At 39.3% G+C, this 23,565-nt stretch overlaps 2 protein-coding genes across 2 annotated transcripts; both read left to right on the top strand.

Moving 5' to 3' along the window:
* Window positions 1–4,265: 4,265 nt before the first annotated feature.
* LOC149454384 (E3 ubiquitin/ISG15 ligase TRIM25-like) lies at window positions 4,266–5,828 on the top strand. The gene has a single exon (XM_089687612.1). It carries the CDS (start codon window positions 4,266–4,268, stop codon window positions 5,826–5,828), a length of 1,563 nt encoding a protein of 520 aa, XP_089543738.1.
* Window positions 5,829–18,176: 12,348 nt separating this feature from the next.
* Window positions 18,177–19,739, top strand: LOC149454383 (tripartite motif-containing protein 6-like). Its single transcript, XM_089687611.1, has one exon. The coding sequence runs from the start codon at window positions 18,177–18,179 to the stop codon at window positions 19,737–19,739; it is 1,563 nt and encodes a 520-aa protein (XP_089543737.1).
* The last annotated feature ends 3,826 nt before the right edge of the window (window positions 19,740–23,565 follow it).

Here is a 23,565-nt window from a genome sequence, read left to right as displayed (position 1 = left end):
AATACTACAAAAATATGTAAACAGGAGTTCCTCGGTTTTAATACAAAAAACAAAACATGAGTTCCCCGATATAAACTAGGGTGTCTTGCACACTACCCAAATTCTTTCATACCAAATTATGAAAAGAATTGAATAAATGAATGTGCTTCGGCAAACCACAGGGAATGGTTTGGGGATCAATATGTTGTGAAAAGTATGAAATGTGCCAAAAATAAACATTTTTTTTTCCCAATAATTTTTTTTCAAAGTCTAAATATCAAGGTAGTAATTTTATTTCTCTTTATTTTGGCCCGTGACGTCCTAGTATTTTTCATTCTTCAATCCTTCCCTGCCACTTTCACACAATTTCACCCATAACAAAAATAATTTTTTCGTCAAAAATCGCATTAGACAAAATGTAATCTAAAATTTATAAAATATACATTTGAGGTTCACCTAAGTTGTCTCCGTACACTGGTGTTCACCAGCATATCCAGCATCAATACAGAGAGAAGGAGACAAGCTGTGTTCATTAAACTGCTACTTTAGTGGTTGCTTTTCTAATTGTATGCAGGGCTGCTGTTAGAAACCACGGGGCCCCTTACAGCCAACCTGACAGGGCCCCCCCAAACCACAGGGCCCCTTACAGCCAAATTAACAGCACCCCCCCCCCGTCCCCACAAAACAAACCACAGTTTACTATGCTTCAATTATGAATGAACACAGCGAGTGAGCAGTACAGATTGTGTTCATTTAGGAATCGAAGGGGCTGGTAAATTACATTAACCGATCCCCTGTATATTTCTCTTTGCAGCAACTGAAAGCAAGCCAGGAGCAGAACCCAGTTTTCTGCTGCTGCAGAGAGAGCCATACAGGGGATTGGTTCCAGTAATTTCCCCGTTCACCCTTCCTGCACATATCCGATTCATCCAGCTGCCTGAGCCCCCTGCAGGCTTGGGCCCTGTACAGGAGGACTGTCCCCATTTTAAACCCAAATCCTTCTGTCCCTCTTCCCTCTTTTTTTTTTTTTGTAAAGGAGGTCTAGAGCCCAGGCCAAAATAAACAATTTTAAAGTTCATCCATTGTCCATATTATTGTCTATGTAATTTAGGGCATGGGAAGGGGTATGTCTGCCTACATACAAAAAAAAGTCCTTTCTGAGATGGGAAAGCAGAAGTCTTGTTAATCAACCACGAAAGGTGTGAGCATCCTGTTCCAAAGGACATAATCCAATCCAGGCCAGGAAAACTGGGTCAGTTGTAAAGCCACCCATAGACTGTGTAATTTTTTTTCCTGCAACCACTGTTTACAGGAAAGAAAATCGCTCCATTATCCCATCAACAGCATCATAGGGGAATCTCTCGTGCTGAGCTATTGTGTTCTCATGGCTGAGGAAGCCATCCCTGCCCAGAGAAGAGAGATTACTAGCAGCTATAATAACCAGTAGCAATAATTGCATGTAAAACTCAACAGGCTGGTTGTACCAAAAGTTGATCAACTTGGGTTGGTTCAGCATGCCCATACATGGTTTAAATCTTGACTGGTTCAGCAGGGACTGGCTGAGATTTGAACCGTCTATAGATGACTTTACTCTTTAAGCTACATACCTGGAAGTGTGAATTCTTGCTAAATTACTAGGATGAAGAGGAAAAGAATTGTTGGATGCTTGATTAAATTAAAAACAAAACATGAACTATATGTATTTTAAAACTCTCCTGAAGCCTAGTACACAGGCCAAATGTCGAGCGGCATGGACTGGTTCAATAGAAATTAGCTGACATTCAGCTCTTGTCTATGGAAGCCGGTCCAACATACTAGCGATCAGCTGGTCAGGGGCATGACCTGCAAAAGGTCTGCCAATCAGCTCCCAATCAGAACTCTCAGCATAGCAGGGGAGATTGCTGTGCTAACAGATAGTACAGCAGCTCCTTTTGAGCTGTTCATTTTCATTCAGCCCTCTGGGTAGAACAAAAACCCCTAGTAGTGTGTACTAGGTTTAAGGCAAGAAGATAGTTTTCAGAGCAGATTGGCATGTGGATGTTCCAATGTACTTTTGTAATTTTCAGTTAGGAGGACTGAAGAGCATCCAACCTGAGACAAAGGCCTCCTCTAATCACCACCATGCTGGAGATGATCAGCTGTGGTCCTTCACAATCCTTGTAATGTAAATAGAGGACAATACAGACCTACCAGTGATAAAAAAAAAACAGGTCTTCCCTAGCAGAATGGTAATCTAGTAATATGTCAATGCAGAGCTACAGCAAATCTTTTCACCATTTTTACACATGAAAGTGTATCAATTTTGAAGGTTTTTTTTATTTAAACACATGACACATTAGTTTTAAAGTTTACCTTTCAAAAAGGATAAACATTGTTATCAGTAATTTATAACAGATGAGCATTTAAAATGTCTAAACTCAGTAAGTTGCACTGTCTACCTTCTCGATATCTAGAGATTTATTGTAAAAGGATCCCAGTCACTAATGTGAAAAACAAAAACCGACAACAAACTGTTTTGGAACATTTGGAGACCGACTGAATGAGCCAGTGTATGGTTCTTCAGATTTTTGGGGGGCAGGACTGACTAGTGGGAGTAGAAAATGCCTCATTCAGTAAATGTCTGCTTAGGAGAAGTAGTTCTATCATTGGTGTCAGTGGAAGGAATAGTGCCCCATAGTTGGCAGAGGAATTGTGCCCCATTGTCAGTGGGAGGAATAGTGTTCCAAGATTTAGGTCTGTCAAATGATGGTTCACTATTCCTCCCACTAACAATGGGACACTATTCTTCCCATGGACACAGTGGCAGGAATGATTTCTCATCTGTTGTCAGTGGTATGAATATTGCCTTATATCAATGGGAGGGCTAGTGCCCAAGGGCTGGATAAAAAAAGAATTAAAAAAAGTAAAAAAAATTAAATTATTTATTATTATTATTATTATTATAGAGGATTTATATAGCGCCAACAGTTTGCGCAGCGCTTTACAGTGTGAGGGCAAACAGTATAGTTATCAGAGGAATCAGAGGGCCCTGCTCGTTAGAGCTTACATGAAAAATTATTTAAAAAATGTTTATAAGATTTTTTTTTTAACATACTGTCACCAGTCAGTTAAAAAAAAAAGTAAAATTGAATGAAAAAATATTATAAAAATGTTTTTTTTCACATTGTCACCAGTCTTTGTCACCTATGATGACCCTATACTGCACCGGTGACAGTATGTAAAATAGTTAAAAAAAAAATTAATTTCTTCATTTTCCAACCAATTTCACAAAACTCGCCATGCCTCTTACTAAATACCTCAGATCATCTACTTTCCAAAAAGGGGTTATTCGAGGGATATTTGTACTGTCCTGATATTTTAAGGGCCTTAAGAAATGAATCACTACATCGGGATTGATCAATTTTCAAATTTGTATACCATAGTATGTAGACTATAACTTTCACATGAACCAATCAATACACACTTATTGGGATTTTTTTTTTTTTTTTTTTACCAAAGACTTGTAGCAGAATACATTTTGGCTTAAATTTATGAAGATATGTTTTATAATAGAAAGTAGAAAATATTGTTTTATTTCACAATTTTTGGTCTTTTTAAATTTATATAATAAAAAAAACCCGGTGGTGATGAAATACCACCAAACTAAAACTCTATTTGTGTGTAAAAAAAAGATATAAATGTCATTTGTGTACAGTTTTGCATGCCCGCGCAATTGCCAGTTTAAATAGCACAGTGCTAAGTAGCAAAAAAATTGCCCTGGTTATGAAGGGGGTAAAACCTTTCGGTGCGGCTAAAGTAACCCTCTTATTTTCGATATGAGACTAGCATGCAAAAAAGACAGCCAATCGTTTATCTGAATTTCCCATCATCTGTACTAGGTAACTTAAATGATTAAAGATACAATCTGTCAGAACCACTTAGGTCTCTCCTCAGGCTATAATAATATAAAGAAAGACAAAACCATTTTCAGAAGTGTATAAAGCCTAAAGATGGGATCTAAGAAGTCCCAAAACTTGAATTTTTAATTTCTCAAGTTCTTCAATCAAGGGTATCACTAAAAATTCAAGAATTCCTGCATTGATCAATGGCTAACAAAGTACAAGACAATCTGTCCTCAGCAGATAAAGGGTTACTAGAGGAGGGTGGGTCTTACTTTACAAGGACATCTGATGTCACTTTGCATAACAAGGCCTCCAAAGAACCTCTTTCAACCCCAAGGTTGAGCCATGAGCTGAGATTCCATCACCAGTTAATGTCCTTCTCACAAGATCATTGTCACCTCTTCAATGGCATCTGCTGACCTGAGAGAGGAGCTAAACTGCTCCACCTGCCTGAACCTTTATAAGGAGCCCATATCTCTGAAATGTGGCCATAACTTCTGCTGGGACTGTATAGTGACTGTGCTGGATTCCCAGGAAACATCTGGAGAATATTCCTGTCCGGAGTGCAGAGAGCCATATACACAGCGCCATCCACTGGAGAAGCTGTGTAACATCATGGAGTGTTTCATATCTGCTCACCAGGAGGACACAGAGGTCTTGTGTACATACTGCGATTCTCCTACACCAGCTTCGAAAACGTGTCTGCACTGTGAGGCCTCATTTTGTGATAAGCACTTGAGCAACCACAGCAAGTCATCGCATCACATGTTAACCGAACCCACAGCGTCATTTGGGGATGTAAAATGCTCCACACACAAGGAGCTCCTAAAATGTTACTGCTCGGAGGACAATACCTCTATCTGTGTGTCTTGTTGGGTGGCTGGAGACCACAAAGGACACCAGGTGGACCTTCTAAATGAGGCCTCTGAAAAGATAAAGGAGGGATTAAGAGATTCTACAAATGCATTAGACTTTGAGAGAGAGGAGATCCAGAGGAGAATTCAGAATCTGGAAAATCATAGGACAGCAGAGAATGGAAAAATAACTGCTGTTGTCAAGAGATTCAAGAAGATGTTTAGAAAAATCAGGAAAAAGCTGGAGGATGTTGAGAAGAGAGTCCTAAAGGAAAACTGCAGACAAAATAAAGCGATCTCACATTCGGTCTCTTATCTGATCCAGCAGTTGGAGCAACAGAAGGATGAGCTGTCCAAGACCATCAATCAAATGAAAGAATTGTGCGATATTGATGATCCATTAACTGTGTTGAAAAAGGCACCAAACAGAGAGGACATTCTTCCCCAGTTGGGGGACACAACCAATGACGTCAAAACTGCTGGATGTATATCTGAAGGAGCCATCTTACACATGCTGCAAAGTGGACTTTGCATCTTTGCTCACAAACTGAGCGATCTGGTGGCAAAAAGACAATTTTTAAAGTTGGAGAAATCTGACATTTTATTGGACATAAATACGGCTAATGATAACATTATACTATCAAAGAAAAGGAAGAGGGCTGTTCATACTGACCTTGGTGTCAACAGGCCTGAAGGTCCTAAAAGGTTTAAATGTTGCCAAGTATTGAGTATCCAAAGTTTTACTTCAGGGACACATTACTGGGAAGTGGATGTAAGTGAGGCGGAGGAATGGCTGATAGGGGTGGCCTCTGAGAGCATAGATCGGAAGATTGGGGGAAATGAATCATTTATTGGCTGTAATGAGAAATCCTGGAGCCTGAGTCAAACACCTTCAAATCTTCAACTCAGGCACAACAACTCTTTGATAAATATAGACTCCAAATCGTTTCTAAAGAATGTTGGGATTTATTTGGAATATGACTCTGGCCGTCTGTCCTTCTACCAGCTGTGTAAACCCGTCAGACACCTCCACACCTTCACTGCCACATTCACTGAGCCCCTCCATGCCGCTTTCTATGTTTATCCAAAAAGCTCCATCAGAATTATAAATTAATTACTATAATAGAGTTCAAATGTTAATGTTTTTTAATTGCATTTAAATATAATTCATCTAATTTTTATTATTGACTTTATTTAAAGTGTAGATAGAGTGCAAAGATTTTTTGTTCCAGTTTTGGATAAAGTAGGAAAGGATTGGAACCCTTGTCAAATTGTATCATTTTCTATTTGTCTATTTGTCTTGGTGATGGTGATCGGAGGTGATGGGAAATCCAAAAATGTTAACGTTGCCACCAGAACAAGAGATGAATGTAAGTCTTCCAATACAGACACCTGTTCTGGTGACAACTGCTTGAAATTCTGCTCACTTTGGAGAGATTTCCTCTCACTTCCTGTTGCATCTCCATCCAAAACAAAATAGTTTTAGCTATAAATAAATTTTAACCAATGTAATACCTATGAAAGTCAATGTTTAACATTTCTCCTCTCCATCCTAAACTAACAAAAACAAAGTTTTGGGCTGTAGAGGCACTTTCATCATTATCGTGGTTCTGAAAATTGAACGTTGGCCATAGTTTCCTTTATTATGTATATTATAGTTTTTTTAGTATTTGAACAATACTGTTTCCATTTATTATAAATGCTTCCATTCCATATCAATACTGTTTGCTGATCCTGCTGCCAATAAACCTTTCTGCTTTCTGAAAGAAGTGTTTGTGTCGTTATGTTCCATGTTCCTATTGTAAATTATTTCACAGGATGTAGAAGGTCTCCTAGTAAGCAATGTTGGAAGGTGAAACATATTTCAGTTAATTTGTAACTTTAGCTATTTTTTATATTTCTTAAGGAATGGTTTATTATATGGTTTTTGGTAAATCTAAACCAAAAATCTCAAGAAAATTGTATAATGTATGGCCAGCCTTCATTTCCTTGGGGATATCCAATTACCTCTCAGAAAGTGTGAACAGCCTGTTCTAATTAGCATTATTCAATCCCAGCCAAAAAGTCTGGAGCAGGTAATGATGTTAAAACTTTAGGACATGGCTGAAGGTGTAAATTGCATTTAAATTACTTTCAAAATCAGATAGAATTATATCTGGTGACAGGTTGTATCCCCACATGGAAGAAAAATATATTTGAAATATATTTTAAAAATATTCTTCCCAAATATATTGCTATGTATTTGAAATACTACAAATTTGGCCATATTCAATAAATTTAAAAATGTATTTCAATAAATATATATATACTGCATGTTGAAATGCGTTTTTATTACAAAATATTTTTAAAAATACATTTCAAATATACTGTATGTCTTTAAAAATACAAATCTACATTTTTGGAATGCATTTACAAATATTTGTAAAAATATATGTCAACATGAATTTTTTATACAAAAAATAATAATCACTGCCATTGGCTTGTAGCTTCCGGTAGTGATTGGGCAAAAAAAAAAAACCTGACAGGCTGGTTGTACTGAAGTCGATTTATAGAGTGACTTTAGTACAACCAGTCCGCCCATAGATGGACTGAAATTCAGGCGGTTCCTGCTGAACCGGGCAAATTTCTATCCCTCTATTGCCAGCTTAAGGCTGAAGCTAAGAAGGATGCTTATGGCTGAATTTATATTTCTGTCATTACAGGTTTCCTATAAAATGCATTACATTTGTTAAATGCTAAACAACACACAAACAATCTGTATATAACAGGGGTTTTTAAACGTTCTAAACAGAGGATCAGTTCATTACTCTCCAGACTTTAGGGACTAGGCTTTGGACAGCGAGAGTAGCAAATGCCCCATCACTGGGTATCAGTGGGAGTAAACAATTCCGGCTCAGTGGTGTGTGGGAGTAAAATATTGGCCAGGGTTGGTTAGTGTCAGTGGGGAAAATTGTGCCCCATTATCGGGCTCAGTGGGATGAAGAGTGCCCCCATCAATTGTGTCAGTGAGAGTAATTTTGCCCCATTGTTGGTCTCAGTGGAATAGCACCCTATCAATGGTGTCGGTAGGAGGAATTGTGCCCCATCCTTGGGCTCAGTGGGAGAAACAGTACCCTTCATCAATGGTGACATTAGGAAGAGATGTGTTCCATCATTGGGCTGAGTGGGAGGAATAGTGCCACATCAATGGTGTCAGTGGGATTGTGCCCTATCACATTAGGTTATCATATTAGGTTCAGTAGAAGGAATTGTGCTGCTTGGATGGGCTCATCGGTAGATATAGTGTCCCATCAATGGTATCAGTGGGAGAAATTGTGCCCCATCAAAGGTGTCATAAGAAGGATTTATTCTCTATTGTTGGACTCAGTGGGAGAAATAGTGCCCCATCAAAAATATTGGAGGGGGAAATAGTGCCCCATCAATGGTGTCATGAGGAGGATTTGTTCTCTATCATTGGACTCAGTGGGAGGAATAGTGCCCTATCAATAATATCAGTGGGAGAAATAGTACCCCATCAATGGTGTCATGGGGAGGATTTGTGCTCTGTCTTTGGGCTCAGTGGGAAAAATGGTGCCCTATAAATAATATCAGTGGGCGGAATTGTGCTCCATCATTGGGTTCGATGGGAGAAATAGTACCACCATCAGTGGTTTCAGCTGGAGGAATAGTGCCCTCATCAATAATATCAGTGGGAGGATGTGTGCTCTATCGTTAGGCACAGTGGGAGGAATAGTGCCCCATAAATTATATAAATGGGAGGAATTGTGCTACATCATTGGAATCAGTGGTAAAAATAGTACCCCCATCAGTGGTGTCAGTGGGAGGAATTGTGCTCCATCCTTAGGGCCAATGGAAGGGATTGTGCCCCAAGGGTCAGTTCAAGGCTATTAAAGAGCAAATGCTGGTCCATATACTGCAATTTGAGACCACTAGCATAGAAACCAAGACTGGCCATACATTATTCATTTTTGGGTTTTGGTTTGAACAAAAACAAGAAATGAGCTGATTCCCCTATTCACACATTGGAGGTGGATGGGGAAATCCTTCCCGCTGTGGTATTGTGTTCTGACAGTGGGGAAAACAAAGATCAATGTTGCTGGCTAAATATTGATCCATGTATGGCCAGCTTAAGGCCTCATTCACACTTTTTGAATCGTGGGAAAAAAAATTGCAGGGTCAAAAACAACATCCTAGTGTGAATGGGGCCTAAGACTCGATAGATCCAGTTGTGTACAACCAACCTGCCCATACATGGATTGAAATTCGGCCAGTCCCTGCTGAAACAGCTGAATTTTGATCCATGTATGGCCAGCTTAAGGCCTCATTCACACTAGGACATTTTTGAATCATGAGGAAAAATCGCAGTGTCAAAAACAATATCCTAGTGTGAATGGGGCCTAAGACTTCTTTTTTTCCCAGTCTAAATTAATACATTTGTATGAAGAAAAAAAAAGGGGGCCAATGACAGGCTAAAATTAATGTTTTTTGCATATATAGCCAGTATGGTTTTGAAATATAATATTACAGGTTTTCTAAAATTATAACATGGATCATGTATTCTGTAATGTTTGAAAAATATAGCTTGTTGATGCAATGAAAAACACAAAAATAAGCAATTCTTTACAACTTTGTGTTACAATGTTTAAAGTTTTCTGCAGAAAAAAAATGGCTCCAGGCTGGTTTGGGAGAGGTCCAAGTGCATTGTTTCGTCTCCAGCTGGGAGGTAAGCTCTGTGTCAGGTTGACTTGAATAGAGTCCAGCCAAAGTCAATGGCCCCACCTAACCACCTACCATAAGGTCAGGAGTGGCCATTCAGAATCTATGTGATGTAAACAATACAGACCAGCTGGTTGTAAATCTGATTTTCAGTACAGACATGGTAATGTTATAGTGATATGGCAACAATACAGAGCTTCAATAAACAGTTAAAACAATTCCAATCCAAACATCCAGGGACCTTGCTAATGTTTTTTTAATTAAATGTTAACAGAAGAGCAATTTTGGTAATAAGTAATATGTATAGCCCACATTTTTTCTAAAATATTGGATAGAGTAGAGAAGGGCTAGACCCATTGTGGTGCGGATATTTATTTTTCCAATAAAAACATGACAGAAAGATATATGAAAACACAACTTTATTAGAAATCACAAAACACCATAAAATTGTATAATATCCTACAAACACAACCAGGGCTTTTTTTCAGTGAGAACACAGTTCCTGCACTTCTATAACTGAATGTATGTAATGGCAAGTGGTGCTGGAGGGTCTATTGATGCTGGCTGCTGGGGGATCTATTGTCACTGGAGGGGATATATTTTTGCATGGGATATATTTTTGCATGGTGGCCTATTGTTGCTGGGGAGGAATCTATTGTTGCTGGGAGGTCAATTCTTGTTGGAAGGGATCTGTTGTTGAGGAAAGATCTGTTGTTGCTGTTGGGGTGGTATTTTGTGGCGGGGTCCATTGTTGCTGATGGAATCTGCTGTTATTTATTTCAGGTACTTATATAGCACTGTCAATTTACGCAGCGCTTTACACATATATATATATATTCAACATTCACATCAGTCCCTGACCCTCAAGTGGTGTACAATCTAAGGTCCCTAACTCACATTCATACATACACATATTAGGGCCAATTTAGACAGGATCCAGCTAACCTACCAGCATGTCTTTGGAGTGTAGGAGGAAACTGGAGCACCCGGAGGAAACCCACGCAAGCACAGGGAGAACATGCAAACTCCATGCAGGAGGCGCCATGGTCAGGAATCAAACCCATGACCCATTTACTGCAAGGCAGACGTGCTAACCACTAAGCCACTGTGCCGCCCTCTGTTGCTGGAGTGGGGCTATTGTTGCTGGCTGCAGGGGATCTATTTTATTATTTTTCTTGTAACCAATAAATTCCATACAAAAGGATAATTGGCTCTGTATTCTCTAAAAGGAGCAGTACAGGGAGGTGGGTAAGGGTAGGAACCAGGGGACGGTGCTCGAAGGTAGGCAGGGGGGCAGAAATCAAGGGGTGACTCAGAAGGGGGTTGTTCTTGCACCTATTTGCTGAGAAAAAAAGCCCTGAATACAACCCACAGAAAAAAATGCTTAAAACATTCAACCCCCCCAAACAAACAAAAAATCAGTACACCAGTCCCAATGGAATAATACAACCTATCCAAGAACTCAAGCTGAGCCATTAGCAAACTTGACCCAGGTCAAAAAACATAATGTTTATAATGTAATCAACCGAACAGAACACATGTACCATGGAAATATAAAAAATAAATTCAAATACTACAAAAATATGTAAACAGGAGTTCCCCGGTTTTAATACAAAAAACAAAACATGAGTTCCCCGATATAAACTAGGGTGTCTTGCACACTACCCAAATTCTTTCATACCAAATTATGAAAAGAATTGAATAAATGAATGTGCTTCGGCAAACCACAGGGAATGGTTTGGGGATCAATATGTTGTGAAAAGTATGAAATGTGCCAAAAATAAAAAATTTTTTTTCCCAATAATTTTTTTTCAAAGTCTAAATATCAAGGTAGTAATTTCATTTCTCTTTATTGCGGCCCGTGACGTCCTAGTACTTTTCATTCTTCAATCCTTTCCTGCCACTTTCACACAATTTCACCCATAACAAAAATAATTTTTTCGTCAAAAATCGCATTAGACAAAATGTAATCTAAAAGTTATAAAATATACATTTGAGGTTCACCTAAGTTGTCTCCGTACACTGGTGTTCACCAGCATATCCAGCATCAATACAGAGAGAAGGAGACGAGCTGTGTTCATCAAACTGCTACTTTAGTGGTTGCTTTTCTAATTGTATGCAGGGCTCCTGTTAGAAACCACGGGGCCCCTTAAAGCAAACCAGACAGGGCCCCCCCAAACCACAGGGCCCCTTACAGCCAACCTAGAAGCCCTCCCCCCCCAGTCCCCACAAAACAAACCACAGATTACTATACTTCAATTATGAATGAACACAGCGAGTGAGCAGTACAGATTGTGTTCATTCAGCAATGGAAGGGGCTGGTAAATTACAGTAACCAATCCCCTGTATATTTCTCTCTGCAGCAACTGAGAGCCAGCCAGGAGCAGAACCCAGCTTTCAGCTGCTGCAGAGAGAGCCATACAGGGGATTGGTTCCAGTAATTTCCCCGTTCACCCTTCCTGCACATATCCGATTCATCCAGCTGCCTGGCCCCCCTGCAGGTCTGGGCCCTGTACAGGAGGACTGGTGGTACCCCCTTATCCACGGCCCTGATTGTATGAATATCTCTTTTACAACGATAGCTCATATAAAAATATACAAAATTAAATCCATATAATTAGAAATGTAAACTCATAAATCATGCTATCCACCTTCCTCCTGCTGATCCTGAGATATGCATGCAAGCTTTCATGTAAAATACTATTGAATTCAACACAACTTATCTTCATTTTCATTTCAGGCCCCTTTTAGACTGGAGTGCTTTTGCCACTCTTTTTTTTTTCCATGGTAACAAAAGTGTATGAAAACTATTCCCCTTTAAGTCCTATGTAACTGTTCACACTGGAGGTGCTATAAGCTTTGAAAAGTCCTGCATGCTCCATTGTCTTATAATGGAAGGGGACTTTTTTGGTGTCATTTTTCAAAAGTGCACCAAAAAAAGCAGCTTCCCATGTAAGTTAATGGGAAAGCATCAAAAGCACATCAGTGTGAAAGGGCCCCAACAGGTAATATATTGAATCTTTGACTCCTAAACCAGCCTTATATGGTCTGAAATTCTGCCAGACATTCGATCAACTTGTGTACAACCAGCCACACTTTTACATACAATTACTGCCAGCAACTATAGCAGTAAGCATTGTGTTCTGATGACAGGAATAGTGCCACATCAATGGAGTCAGTGGAAGAGATTGTGCCCCATCATTATTGTTAGTGGGAAGAATTGTGCTGCTTCTTTGGATTCAGTGGGGGATAGAGTGTCCCATGAATGGCATCATTTGGAGGAATCGTGCTCCATCGTGGGATCAGTGGGGGGAATAGTGCTCTTCCAATAATATCAGTGGAGGAAATAGTGTCCCGTCAATGGTATCAATGGGAGGAATAGTGCCCCATAAACAATATCAGTGGGAAGAACTGTGCTCTATCATTGGGATCAGTGGGGGGGAATAGTGCCCCATCAATGGTATTTATGGAAGGATTAATGCTCTATTGTTGGGCTCTATGGGAGGAATCGTGCTCCATACATAATATGAGTGGGAGGACCTGTGCTCCATCATACCCTGCTTGTACGGTTGTATGGTGGAAGGAAAGAAAGTCGAATCATCTAGGGTTCCCTTAGGGTAGATTTATGTTCAAATCATTTTTATTTAAATTTTTTTAAAGGCATAATAAAGCAAATAAATGCTAAAGATTAGAACAAGGTATTAAACCGACATACATAATGATGGCCAAGAAATAGTGATACATCCCTTTGGGTAGATTTAGACATGCGTATAGCCCGATCTGCTTTCGGATTGCGCTTAGGAGGCTACTGACAGGCAGTGAGGAAGCGATGTGATGCCTCATCAACACCTATTTTCACCCGTTTTTTACCAACAAATGCTCCCCAACCTTGTGTATTGCATGCAGCTGCAAAGCATTCGTGGTGCTTCCCTATTTGCTTGAATGTGTAGTGTTGCGTGGGCTTTCTGAAACTTTGCTGAGTGATGCAAAGAATCCTGACTGTGGCATGTATACACCCCCATCCATTGCCTATTGCAGCATAGGAGGGGGCGACTGCAGGGGCGGACTGACCATTTGGGAACTCGGGCATTGCCCGAGGGCCCTGGGTCAGTAGGGGGCCCCATGAGATGCCCCTGGTACCTTTTTCATAGGCTTTTTTGGGTATGGGTGAGGACACAGGGGCCCCATGATCCCCTATTGCCCAGGAGCCCCATGAGTTGTCAGTCCGCCCCTGTGCGACTGTGACCTTTGGGAGTAGAAAATGCTCTGTGTCAGAGGGAGTAAAAAATGTAATCATTGGAATCAGTAGGTGCAATAGTGCCCCATCAATGGGTGTCAGTGGGAAGAATGCTTTTATTATATTATTATATTTTATTTTTAAGAATATTGCTATTTCCAGCGCGACTTTGATGTCACTTTTATGCAACTTCACACTCTACGGCACTCAAATTGCAAGAACATCACATCAAAGTACTGCAGAAACCCCTTTTTTGAAGTCAGTGAAAATTTTAGGTTGGATACAAAGTTGCATGACAAGTCACAGAACCCATTCTAAAGTCACCTGACAAGTTGCCGTATTGTGAACCGAGCTCAATCCCTAAAGTTGCAAATGGACACTTCGTTTTGACAGATACCTACTGGTGGGGGGGTTCTTTACACCCCTTATGTGAATATATCCATATCCGGGGGGGGGTTGATTCATTTTTCTGACTGGCTGTCGTAATTGTTGGTACAGACGCATGCATTCACAGTTTTCACGGTTTAAGTGATAAGGTGTCTAAAGTATATTCCATAATATCTACAAGCCATAAATTATACAGATACTGTTGAAACAACAAATTGGCAATGTCACATATGCCATGGATTTTTACCCTCACAATAGTTTGACTAGTGTGAGGGGTTTTTTTTTGTGTGAATATATTATGACAAGGGATACCGTCCTGCAGTGGACACAAAGTAGTCTAGTTCTTGATCAGTAATATATAAAAGGAGTTAGTGTTGACTCCATCATACAGGTTGTGGTCAAACTGATTTGTCCATGCATATTCATATACTGTTGAAAATTCCTGATATTTTGGTGCCTCGAGACTTTTGTTTTCTTGATGAAAAGCAATTGCAGAAAGGGCCATTCTAACCCAGACCAGACATTATCCAAACTAGTTAATCACCTTGATCTGGACTTGTTTTGCAAAGCTCCTGACTGTCCCCATTTTAAACCCAAATCCTTCTGTCCCTCTTCCCTCTTTTTTTTTTTTTTTTTGTAAAGGAGGTCTATAGCCCAGGCCAAAATAAACAATTGTAAAGTTCATCCATCCTCCATATTATTGCTTTCACTACTTTGAAAATCCATGGCAAAGGAATAGAAAATCAATACTATAATGGGTATAGGCCAGGGGTGGGCAACTGTGGCCCTCCAGCTGTTGGTAAACTACAAGTCCCATTATGCCTCTGCCTTTGGGAGTCATGCTTGTAACGCCTCATGGGACTTGTAGTTCTACAACAGCTGGAGGGCCACAGTTGCCCACCCCTGGTATAGGCAATTTTTATTTTTTTAAACAAAATTTGTGGTCTATGTAATTTAGGGCATGGGAAGGGATATGTCCTCTGCCTACATACAAAAAAAAGTCCTTTCTGAGATGGAAAAGCAGAAGTCTTGTTAATCAACCACGAAAGGTGTGAGCATCCTGTTCCAAAGGACATAATCCAATCCAGGCCAGGAAAACTGGGTCAGTTGTAAAGCCACCCATAGACTGTGTAATTTTTTTTCCTGCAACCACTGTTTACAGGAAAGAAAATCACTCCATTATCCCATCAACAGCATCATAGGGGAATCTCTCGTGCAGAGCTATTGTGTTCTCATGGCTGAGGAAGCCATCCCTGCCCAGAGAAGAGAGATTACTAGCAGCTATAATAACCAGTAGCAATAATTGCATGTAAAACTCAACAGGCTGGTTGTACCAAAAGTTGATCAACTTGGGTTGATTCAGCATGCCCATACATGGTTTAAATCTTGACTGGTTCAGCAGGGACTGGCTGAGATTTGAACCGTCTATAGATGACTTTACTCTTTGAGCTACATACCTGGAAGTGTAAATTACTAGGATGAAGAGGAAAAGAATTGTTGGATGCTTGATTAAATTAAAAACAAAACATGATCTATATGTATTTTAAAACTCTCCTAAAGCCTAGTACACAGGCAAAATGTCGAGCGGCATGGACTGGTTCAATAGAAATTAGCTGACATTCAGCTCTTGTCTATGGAAGCCGGTCCAACATACTAGAGATGAGCTGGTCAGGGGCATGACCTGCAAAAGGTCTGCCAATCAGCTCCCAATCAGAACTCTCAGCATAGCAGGGGAGATTGCTGTGCTAACAGATAGTACAGCAGCTCCTTTTGAGCTGTCCATTTTCATTCAACCCTCTGGGTAAAACAAAAACCCCTAGTAGTGTGTACTAGGTTTAAGGCAAGAAGATAGTTTTCAGAGCAGATTAGCATGTGGATGTTCCAATGTACTTATGTAATTTTCAGTTAGGAGGACTGAAGAGCATCCAACCTGAGACAAAGGCCTCCTCTAATCACCACCATGCTGGAGATGATCAGCTGTGGTCCTTCACAATCCTTGTAATGTAAATAGAGGACAATACAGACCTACCAGTGATAAAAAACAGGTCTTCCCTAGCAGAATGGTAATCTAGTAATATGTCAATGCAGAGCTACAGCAAATCTTTTCACCATTTTTACACATGAAAGTGTATCAATTTTGAAGGTTTTTTTTATTTAAACACATGACACATTAGTTTTAAAGTTTATCTTTCAAAAAGGATAAACATTGTTATCAGTAATTTATAACAGATGAGCATTTAAAATGTCTAAACTCAGTAAGTTGCACTTTCTACCTTCTCGATATCTAGAGATTTATTGTAAAAGGATCCCAGTCACTAATGTGAAAAACAAAAACCGACAACAAACTGTTTTGGAACATTTGGAGACCGACTGAATGAGCCAGTGTATGCTTCTTCAGATTTTTGGGGGGCAGGACTGACTAGTGGGAGTAGAAAATGCCTCATTCAGTAAATGTCTGCTTAGGAGAAGTAGTTCTATCATTGGTGTCAGTGGAAGGAATAGTGCCCCATAGTTGGCAGATGAATTGTGCCCCATTGTCAGTGGGAGGAATAGTGTTCCAAGATTTAGGTCTGTCAAATGATGGTTCACTATTCCTCCCACTAACAATGGGACTCTATTCTTCCCATGGACACAGTGGCAGGAATGATTCCTCATCTGTTGTCAGTGGTATGAATATTGCCTTATATCAATGGGAGGGCTAGTGCCCAAGGGCTAAATAAAAAAAGAATTAAAAAAGTAAAAAAAATTAAATTATTTATTATTATTATTATTATAGAGGATTTATATAGCGCCAACAGTTTGCGCAGCGCTTTACAGTGTGAGGGCAAACAGTATAGTTATCAGAGGAATCAGAGGGCCCTGCTCATTAGAGCTTACATGAAAAATTATTTTAAAAAATTTATAAGATTTTTTTTTTAACATACTGTCACCAGTCAGTTAAAAAAAAAGTAAAATTGAATGAAAAAATACTATAAAAATGTTTTTTTTTCACATTGTCACCAGTCTTTGTCACCTATGATGACCCTATACTGCACCGGTGACAGTATGTAAAATAGTTAAAAAAAAATGAATTTCTTCATTTTCCAACCAATTTCACAAAACTCGCCACGCCTCTTACTAAATACCTCAGACCGTCTACTTTCCAAAAAGGGGTTATTCGAAGGATATTTGTACTGTCCTGATATTTTAAGGGCCTTAAGAAATGAATCAGTACATCGGGATTGATCAATTTTCAAATTTGTATACCATAGTTTGTAGACTATAACTTTCACATGAACCAATCAATACACACTTATTGGGATTTTTTCTTTTTTTTTTTTTTACCAAAGACTTGTAGCAGAATACATTTTGGCTTAAATTTATGAAGATATGTTTTATAATAGAAAGTAGAAAATATTGTTTTATTTCACAATTTTTGGTCTTTTTAAATTTATATAATAAAACAAAACCCGGTGGTGATGAAATACCACCAAACTAAAACTCTATTTGTGTGTAAAAAAAAAGGTATAAATGTCATTTGTGTACAGTTTTGCATGCCCGCGCAATTGCCAGTTTAAATAGCACAGTGCTAAGTAGCAAAAAAATTGCCCTGGTTATGAAGGGTGTAAAACCTTTCGGTGCGGCTAAAGTAACCCTCTTATTTTCGATATGAGACTAGCATGCAAAAAAGACAGCCAATCGTTTATCTGAATTTCTCATCATCTGTACTAGGTAACTTAAATGATTAAAGATACAATCTGTCAGAACCACTTAGGTCTCTCCTCAGGCTATAATAATATAAAGAAAGACAAAACCATTTTCAGAAGTGTATAAAGCCTAAAGATGGGATCTAAGAAGTCCCAAAACTTGAAGTTTTAATTTCTCAAGTTCTTCAATCAAGGGTATCACTGTAAATTCAAGAATTCCTGCATTGATCAATGGCTAACAAAGTACAAGACAATCTGTCCTCAGCAGATAAAGGGTTACTAGAGGAGGGTGGGTCTTACTTTACAAGGACATCTGATGTCACTTTGCATAACAAGGCCTCCAAAGAACCTCTTTCAACCCCAAGCTATAAGACCCATGAGCTGAGATTCCATCACCAGTTAATGTCCTTCTCACAAGATCATTGTCACCTCTTCAATGGCATCTGCTGACCTGAGAGAGGAGCTAAACTGCTCCACCTGCCTGAACCTTTATAAGGAGCCCATATCTCTGAAATGTGGCCATAACTTCTGCTGGGACTGTATAGTGACTGTGCTGGATTCCCAGGAAACATCTGGAGAGTATTCCTGTCCGGAGTGCAGAGAGCAATATACACAGCGCCATCCACTGGAGAAGCTGTGTAACATCATGGAGTGTTTCATATCTGCTCACCAGGAGGACACAGAGGTCTTGTGTACATACTGCGATTCTCCTACACCAGCTTCGAAAATGTGTCTGCACTGTGAGGCCTCATTTTGTGATAAGCACTTGAGCAACCACAGCAAGTCATCGCATCACATGTTAACCGAACCCACCGCGTCATTTGGGGACGTAAAATGCTCCACACACAAGGAGCTCCTAAAATGTTACTGCTCGGAGGACAATACCTCTATCTGTGTGTCTTGTTGGGTGGCTGGAGACCACAAAGGACACCAGGTGGACCTTCTAAATGAGGCCTCTGAAAAGATAAAGGAGGGATTAAGAGATTCTACAAATACATTAGACTTTGAGAGACAGGAGATCCAGAGGAGAATTCAGAATCTGGAAAATCATAGGACAGCAGAGAACGGAAAAATAACTGCTGTTGTCAAGAGATTCAAGAAGATGTTTAGAAAAATCAGGAAAAAGCTGGAGGATGTTGAGAAGAGAGTCCTAAAAGAAAACTGCAGACAAAATAAAGCGATCTCACATTCGGTCTCTTATCTGATCCAGCAGTTGGAGCAACAGAAGGATGAGCTGTCCAAGACCATCAATCAAATGAAAGAATTGTGCGATATTGATGATCCAATAACTGTGTTGAAAAAGGCACCAAACAGAGAGGACATTCTTCCCCAGATGGGGGACACAACCAATGACGTCAAAACTGCTGGATGTATATCTGAAGGAGCCATCTTACACATGCTGCAAAGTGGACTTTGCATCTTTGCTCACAAACTGAGCGATCTGGTGGCAAAAAGACAATTTTTAAAGTTGGAGAAATCTGACATTTTATTGGACATAAATACGGCTAATGATAACATTATACTATCAAAGAAAAGGAAGAGGGCTGTTCATACTGACCTTGGTGTCAACAGGCCTGAAGGTCCTAAAAGGTTTAAATGTTGCCAAGTATTGAGTATCCAAAGTTTTACTTCAGGGACACATTACTGGGAAGTGGATGTAAGTGAGGCAGAGGAATGGCTGTTAGGGGTGGCCTCTGAGAGCATAGATCGGAAGATTGGGGGAAATGAATCATTTATTGGCTGTAATGAGAAATCCTGGAGCCTGAGTCAAACACCTTCAAATCTTCAACTCAGGCACAACAACTCTTTGATAAATATAGACTCCAAATCGTTTCTAAAGAATGTTGGGATTTATTTGGAATATGACTCTGGCCGTCTGTCCTTCTACCAGCTGTGTAAACCCGTCAGACACCTCCACACCTTCACTGCCACCTTCACTGAGCCCCTCCATGCCGCTTTCTATGTTTATCCAAAAAGCTCCATCAGAATTATAAATTAATTACCATAATAGAGTTCAAATGTTAATGTTTTTTAATTGCATTTAAAAATAATTCATCTCATTTTTATTATTGACTTTATTTAAAGTGTAGATAGAGTGCAAAGATTTTTTGTTCCAGTTTTGGATAAAGTAGGAAAGGATTGGAACCCTTGTCAAATTGTATCATTTTCTATTTGTCTATTTGTCTTGGTGATGGTGATCGGAGGTGATGGGAAATCCAAAAATGTTAATGTTGCCACCAGAAAAAGAGATGAATGTAAGTCTTCCAATACAGACACCTGTTCTGGTGACAACTGCTTGAAATTCTGCTCACTTTGGAGAGATTTCCTCTCACTTCCTGTTGCATCTCCATCCAAAACAAAATAGTTTTAGCTAGAAATAAATTTTAACCAATGTAATACCTATGAAAGTCAATGTTTAACATTTCTTCTCTCCATCCTAAACTAACAAAAACAAAGTTTTGGGCTGTAGAGGCACTTTCATCATTATCGTGGTTCTGAAAATTGAACGTTGGCCATAGTTTCCTTTATTATGTATATTATAGTTTTTTTAGTATTTGAACAATACTGTTTCCATTTATTATAAATGCTTCCATTCCATATCAATACTGTTTGCTGATCCTGCTGCCAATAAACCTTTCTGCTTTCTGAAAGAAGTGTTTGTGTCGTTATGTTCCATGTTCCTATTGTAAATTATTTCACAGGATGTAGAAGGTCTCCTAGTAAGCAATGTTGGAAGGTGAAACATATTTCAGTTAATTTGTAACTTTAGCTATTTTTTATATTTCTTAAGGAATGGTTTATTATATGGTTTTTGGTAAATCTAAACCAAAAATCTCAAGAAAATTGTATAATGTATGGCCAGCCTTCATTTCCTTGGGGATATCCAATTACCTCTCAGAAAGTGTGAACAGCCTGTTCTAATTAGCATTATTCAATCCCAGCCAAAAAGTCTGGAGCAGGTAATGATGTTAAAACTTTAGGACATGGCTGAAGGTGTAAATTGCATTTAAATTACTTTCAAAATCAGATAGAATTATATCTGGTGACAGGTTGTATCCCCACATGGAAGAAAAATATATTTGAAATATATTTTAAAAATATTCTTCCCAAATATATTGCTATGTATTTGAAATACTACAAATTTGGCCATATTCAATAAATTTAAAAATGTATTTCAATAAATATATATATACTGCATGTTGAAATGCGTTTTTATTACAAAATATTTTTAAAAATACATTTCAAATATACTGTATGTCTTTAAAAATACAAATCGACATTTTTGGAATGCATTTACAAATATTTGTAAAAATATATGTCAACATGAATTTTTTATACAAAAAATAATAATCACTGCCATTGGCTTGTAGCCTCTGGTAGTGATTGGGCAAAAAAAAAAAACCTGACAGGCTGGTTGTACTGAAGTCGATTTATAGAGTGACTTTAGTACAACCAGTCCGCCCATAGATGGACTGAAATTCAGGCGGTTCCTGCTGAACCGGGCAAATTTCTATCCCTCTATTGCCAGCTTAAGGCTGAAGCTAAGGAAGATGCTTATGGCTGAATTTATATTTCTGTCATTACAGGTTTCCTTTAAAATGCATTACATTTGTAAAAATGCTAAACAACACACAAACAATCTGTATATGTCAGGGGTTTTTAAACGTTCTAAACAGAGGATCAGTTCGTTACTCTCCAGACTTTAGGGACTAGGCTTTGGACAGCGAGAGTAGCAAATGCCCCATCACCGGGTATCAGTGGGAGTAAACAATCCCGGCTCAGTGGTGTGTGGGAGTAAAATATTGGCCAGGGTTGGTTAGTGTCAGTGGGGAAAATTGTGCCCCATTATCGGGCTCAGTGGGATGAAGAGTGCCCCCATCAATTGTGTCAGTGAGAGTAATTTTGCCCCATTGTTGGTCTCAGTGGAATAGCACCCTATCAATGGTGTCGGTAGGAGGAATTGTGCCCCATCCTTGGGCTCAGTGGGAGAAACAGTACCCTCCATCAATGGTGACATTAGGAAGAGATGTGTTCCATCATTGGGCTGAGTGGGAGGAATAGTGCCACATCAATGGTGTCAGTGGGATTGTGCCCTATCACATTAGGTTATCATATTAGGTTCAGTAGAAGGAATTGTGCTGCTTGGATGGGCTCATCGGTAGATATAGTGTCCCATCAATGGTATCAGTGGGAGAAATTGTGCCCCATCAATGGTGTCATAAGAAGGATTTATGCTCTATTGTTGGACTCAGTGGGAGAAATAGTGCCCCATCAAAAATATTGGAGGAGGAAATAGTGGCCCATCAATGGTGTCATGAGGAGGATTTGTTCTCTATCATTGGACTCAGTGGGAGGAATAGTGCCCTATCAATAATATCAGTGGGAGAAATAGTGCCCCATCAATGGTGTCATGGGGAGGATTTGTGCTCTGTCTTTGGGCTCAGTGGGAAAAATGGTGCCCTATAGATCCAGTTGTGTACAACCAACCTGCCCATACATGGATTGAAATTCGGCCAGTCCCTGCTGAAACAGCTGAATTTTGATCCATGTATGGCCAGCTTAAGGCCTCATTCACACTAGGACATTTTTGAATCATGAGGAAAAATCGCAGTGTCAAAAACAACATCCTTGTGTGAATGGGGCCTAAGACTTCTTTTTTTCCCAGTCTAAATAATACATTTGTGTAAAGAAAAAAAAGGAGGCCAATGACAGGCTAAAATTAATGTGTTTTGCATAGATAGCCGGTATGCTTTTCAAATATAATATTACAGGTTTTCTAAAATTATAACATGGATCATGTATTCTGTAATGTTTGAAAAATATACTTGTTGATGCAATGAAAAACACAAAAATAAGCAATTCTTTAAAACTTTGTGTTACAATGTTTAAAGATTTCTGCAGAAAAAAATGGCTCCAGGCTGGTTTGGGAGAGGTCCAAGTGCATTGTTTAGTCTCCAGCTGGGAGATAAGCTCTGTGTCAGGTTGACTTGAATAGAGTCCAGCCAAAGTCAATGGCTCCACCTAACCACCTACCATAGGGTCAGGAGTGGCCATTCAGAATCTATGTGATGTAAATAATACAGACCAGCTGGTTGTAAATCTGATTTTCAGTACAGACATGGTAATGTTATAGTGATATGGCAACAATACAGAGCTTCAATAAATAGTTAAAACAATTCCAATCCAAACATCCAGGGACATTGCTAATGTTTTTTTAATTAAATGTTAACAGAAGGGCAATTTTAATAATAAGTAATATGTATAGCCCACATTTTTTCTAAAATATTGGATAGAGTAGAGAATGGCTAGACCCATTGTGGTGCGGATATTTATTTTATCAATAAAAACATAACAAAAAGATATATGAAAACACAACTTTATTAGAAATCACAAAACACCACAAAATTGTAAAATATCCTACAAACACAACCAGGGCTTTTTTTCAGTGGGAACCCAGTTCCTGCACTTCTATCACTGAATGTATGGAATGGCAAGTGGTGCTGGGGTGTGCTGGAAGGGTCTATTGATACTGGCTGCTGGGGGATCTATTGTCACTGGACGGGATATATTTTTTGCATGGTGGCCTATTGTTGCTGGGGAGGAATCTATTGTTGCTGGGAGGTCAATTCTTGTTGGAAGGGATTTGCTGTTGAGGAAAGATCTGTTGTTGCTGTTGGGCTGGTATTTTGTGGCGGGGGTCCATTGTTGCTGATGGAATCTACTGTTGCTGGTATTTTGTGACAGGGGTCCATTGTTGCTGATGGAATCTACTGTTGCTGGAGTGGGGCTATTGTTGCTGGCTGCAGGGGATCTATTTTATTGCT

This window comes from Staurois parvus, unplaced genomic scaffold (genome assembly GCF_062004578.1).
Source record: "Staurois parvus isolate SC_StPar_1 unplaced genomic scaffold, SC_StPar_1.0 ptg000432l, whole genome shotgun sequence".
In the NCBI taxonomy this organism is placed as follows: Eukaryota; Metazoa; Chordata; class Amphibia; order Anura; family Ranidae; genus Staurois; species Staurois parvus.
The sequence above is the reverse complement of the archived record's forward strand: the minus strand, read 5'-3'. Positions and strand labels throughout refer to the sequence as shown.

Excerpts from the sequence above, each read along its gene's own strand:
- LOC149454384 (XM_089687612.1), top strand. The coding sequence starts at position 4,266 with ATGGCATCTGCTGACCTGAGAGAGGAGCTAAACTGCTCCACCTGCCTG.
- LOC149454383 (XM_089687611.1), top strand. The coding sequence starts at position 18,177 with ATGGCATCTGCTGACCTGAGAGAGGAGCTAAACTGCTCCACCTGCCTG.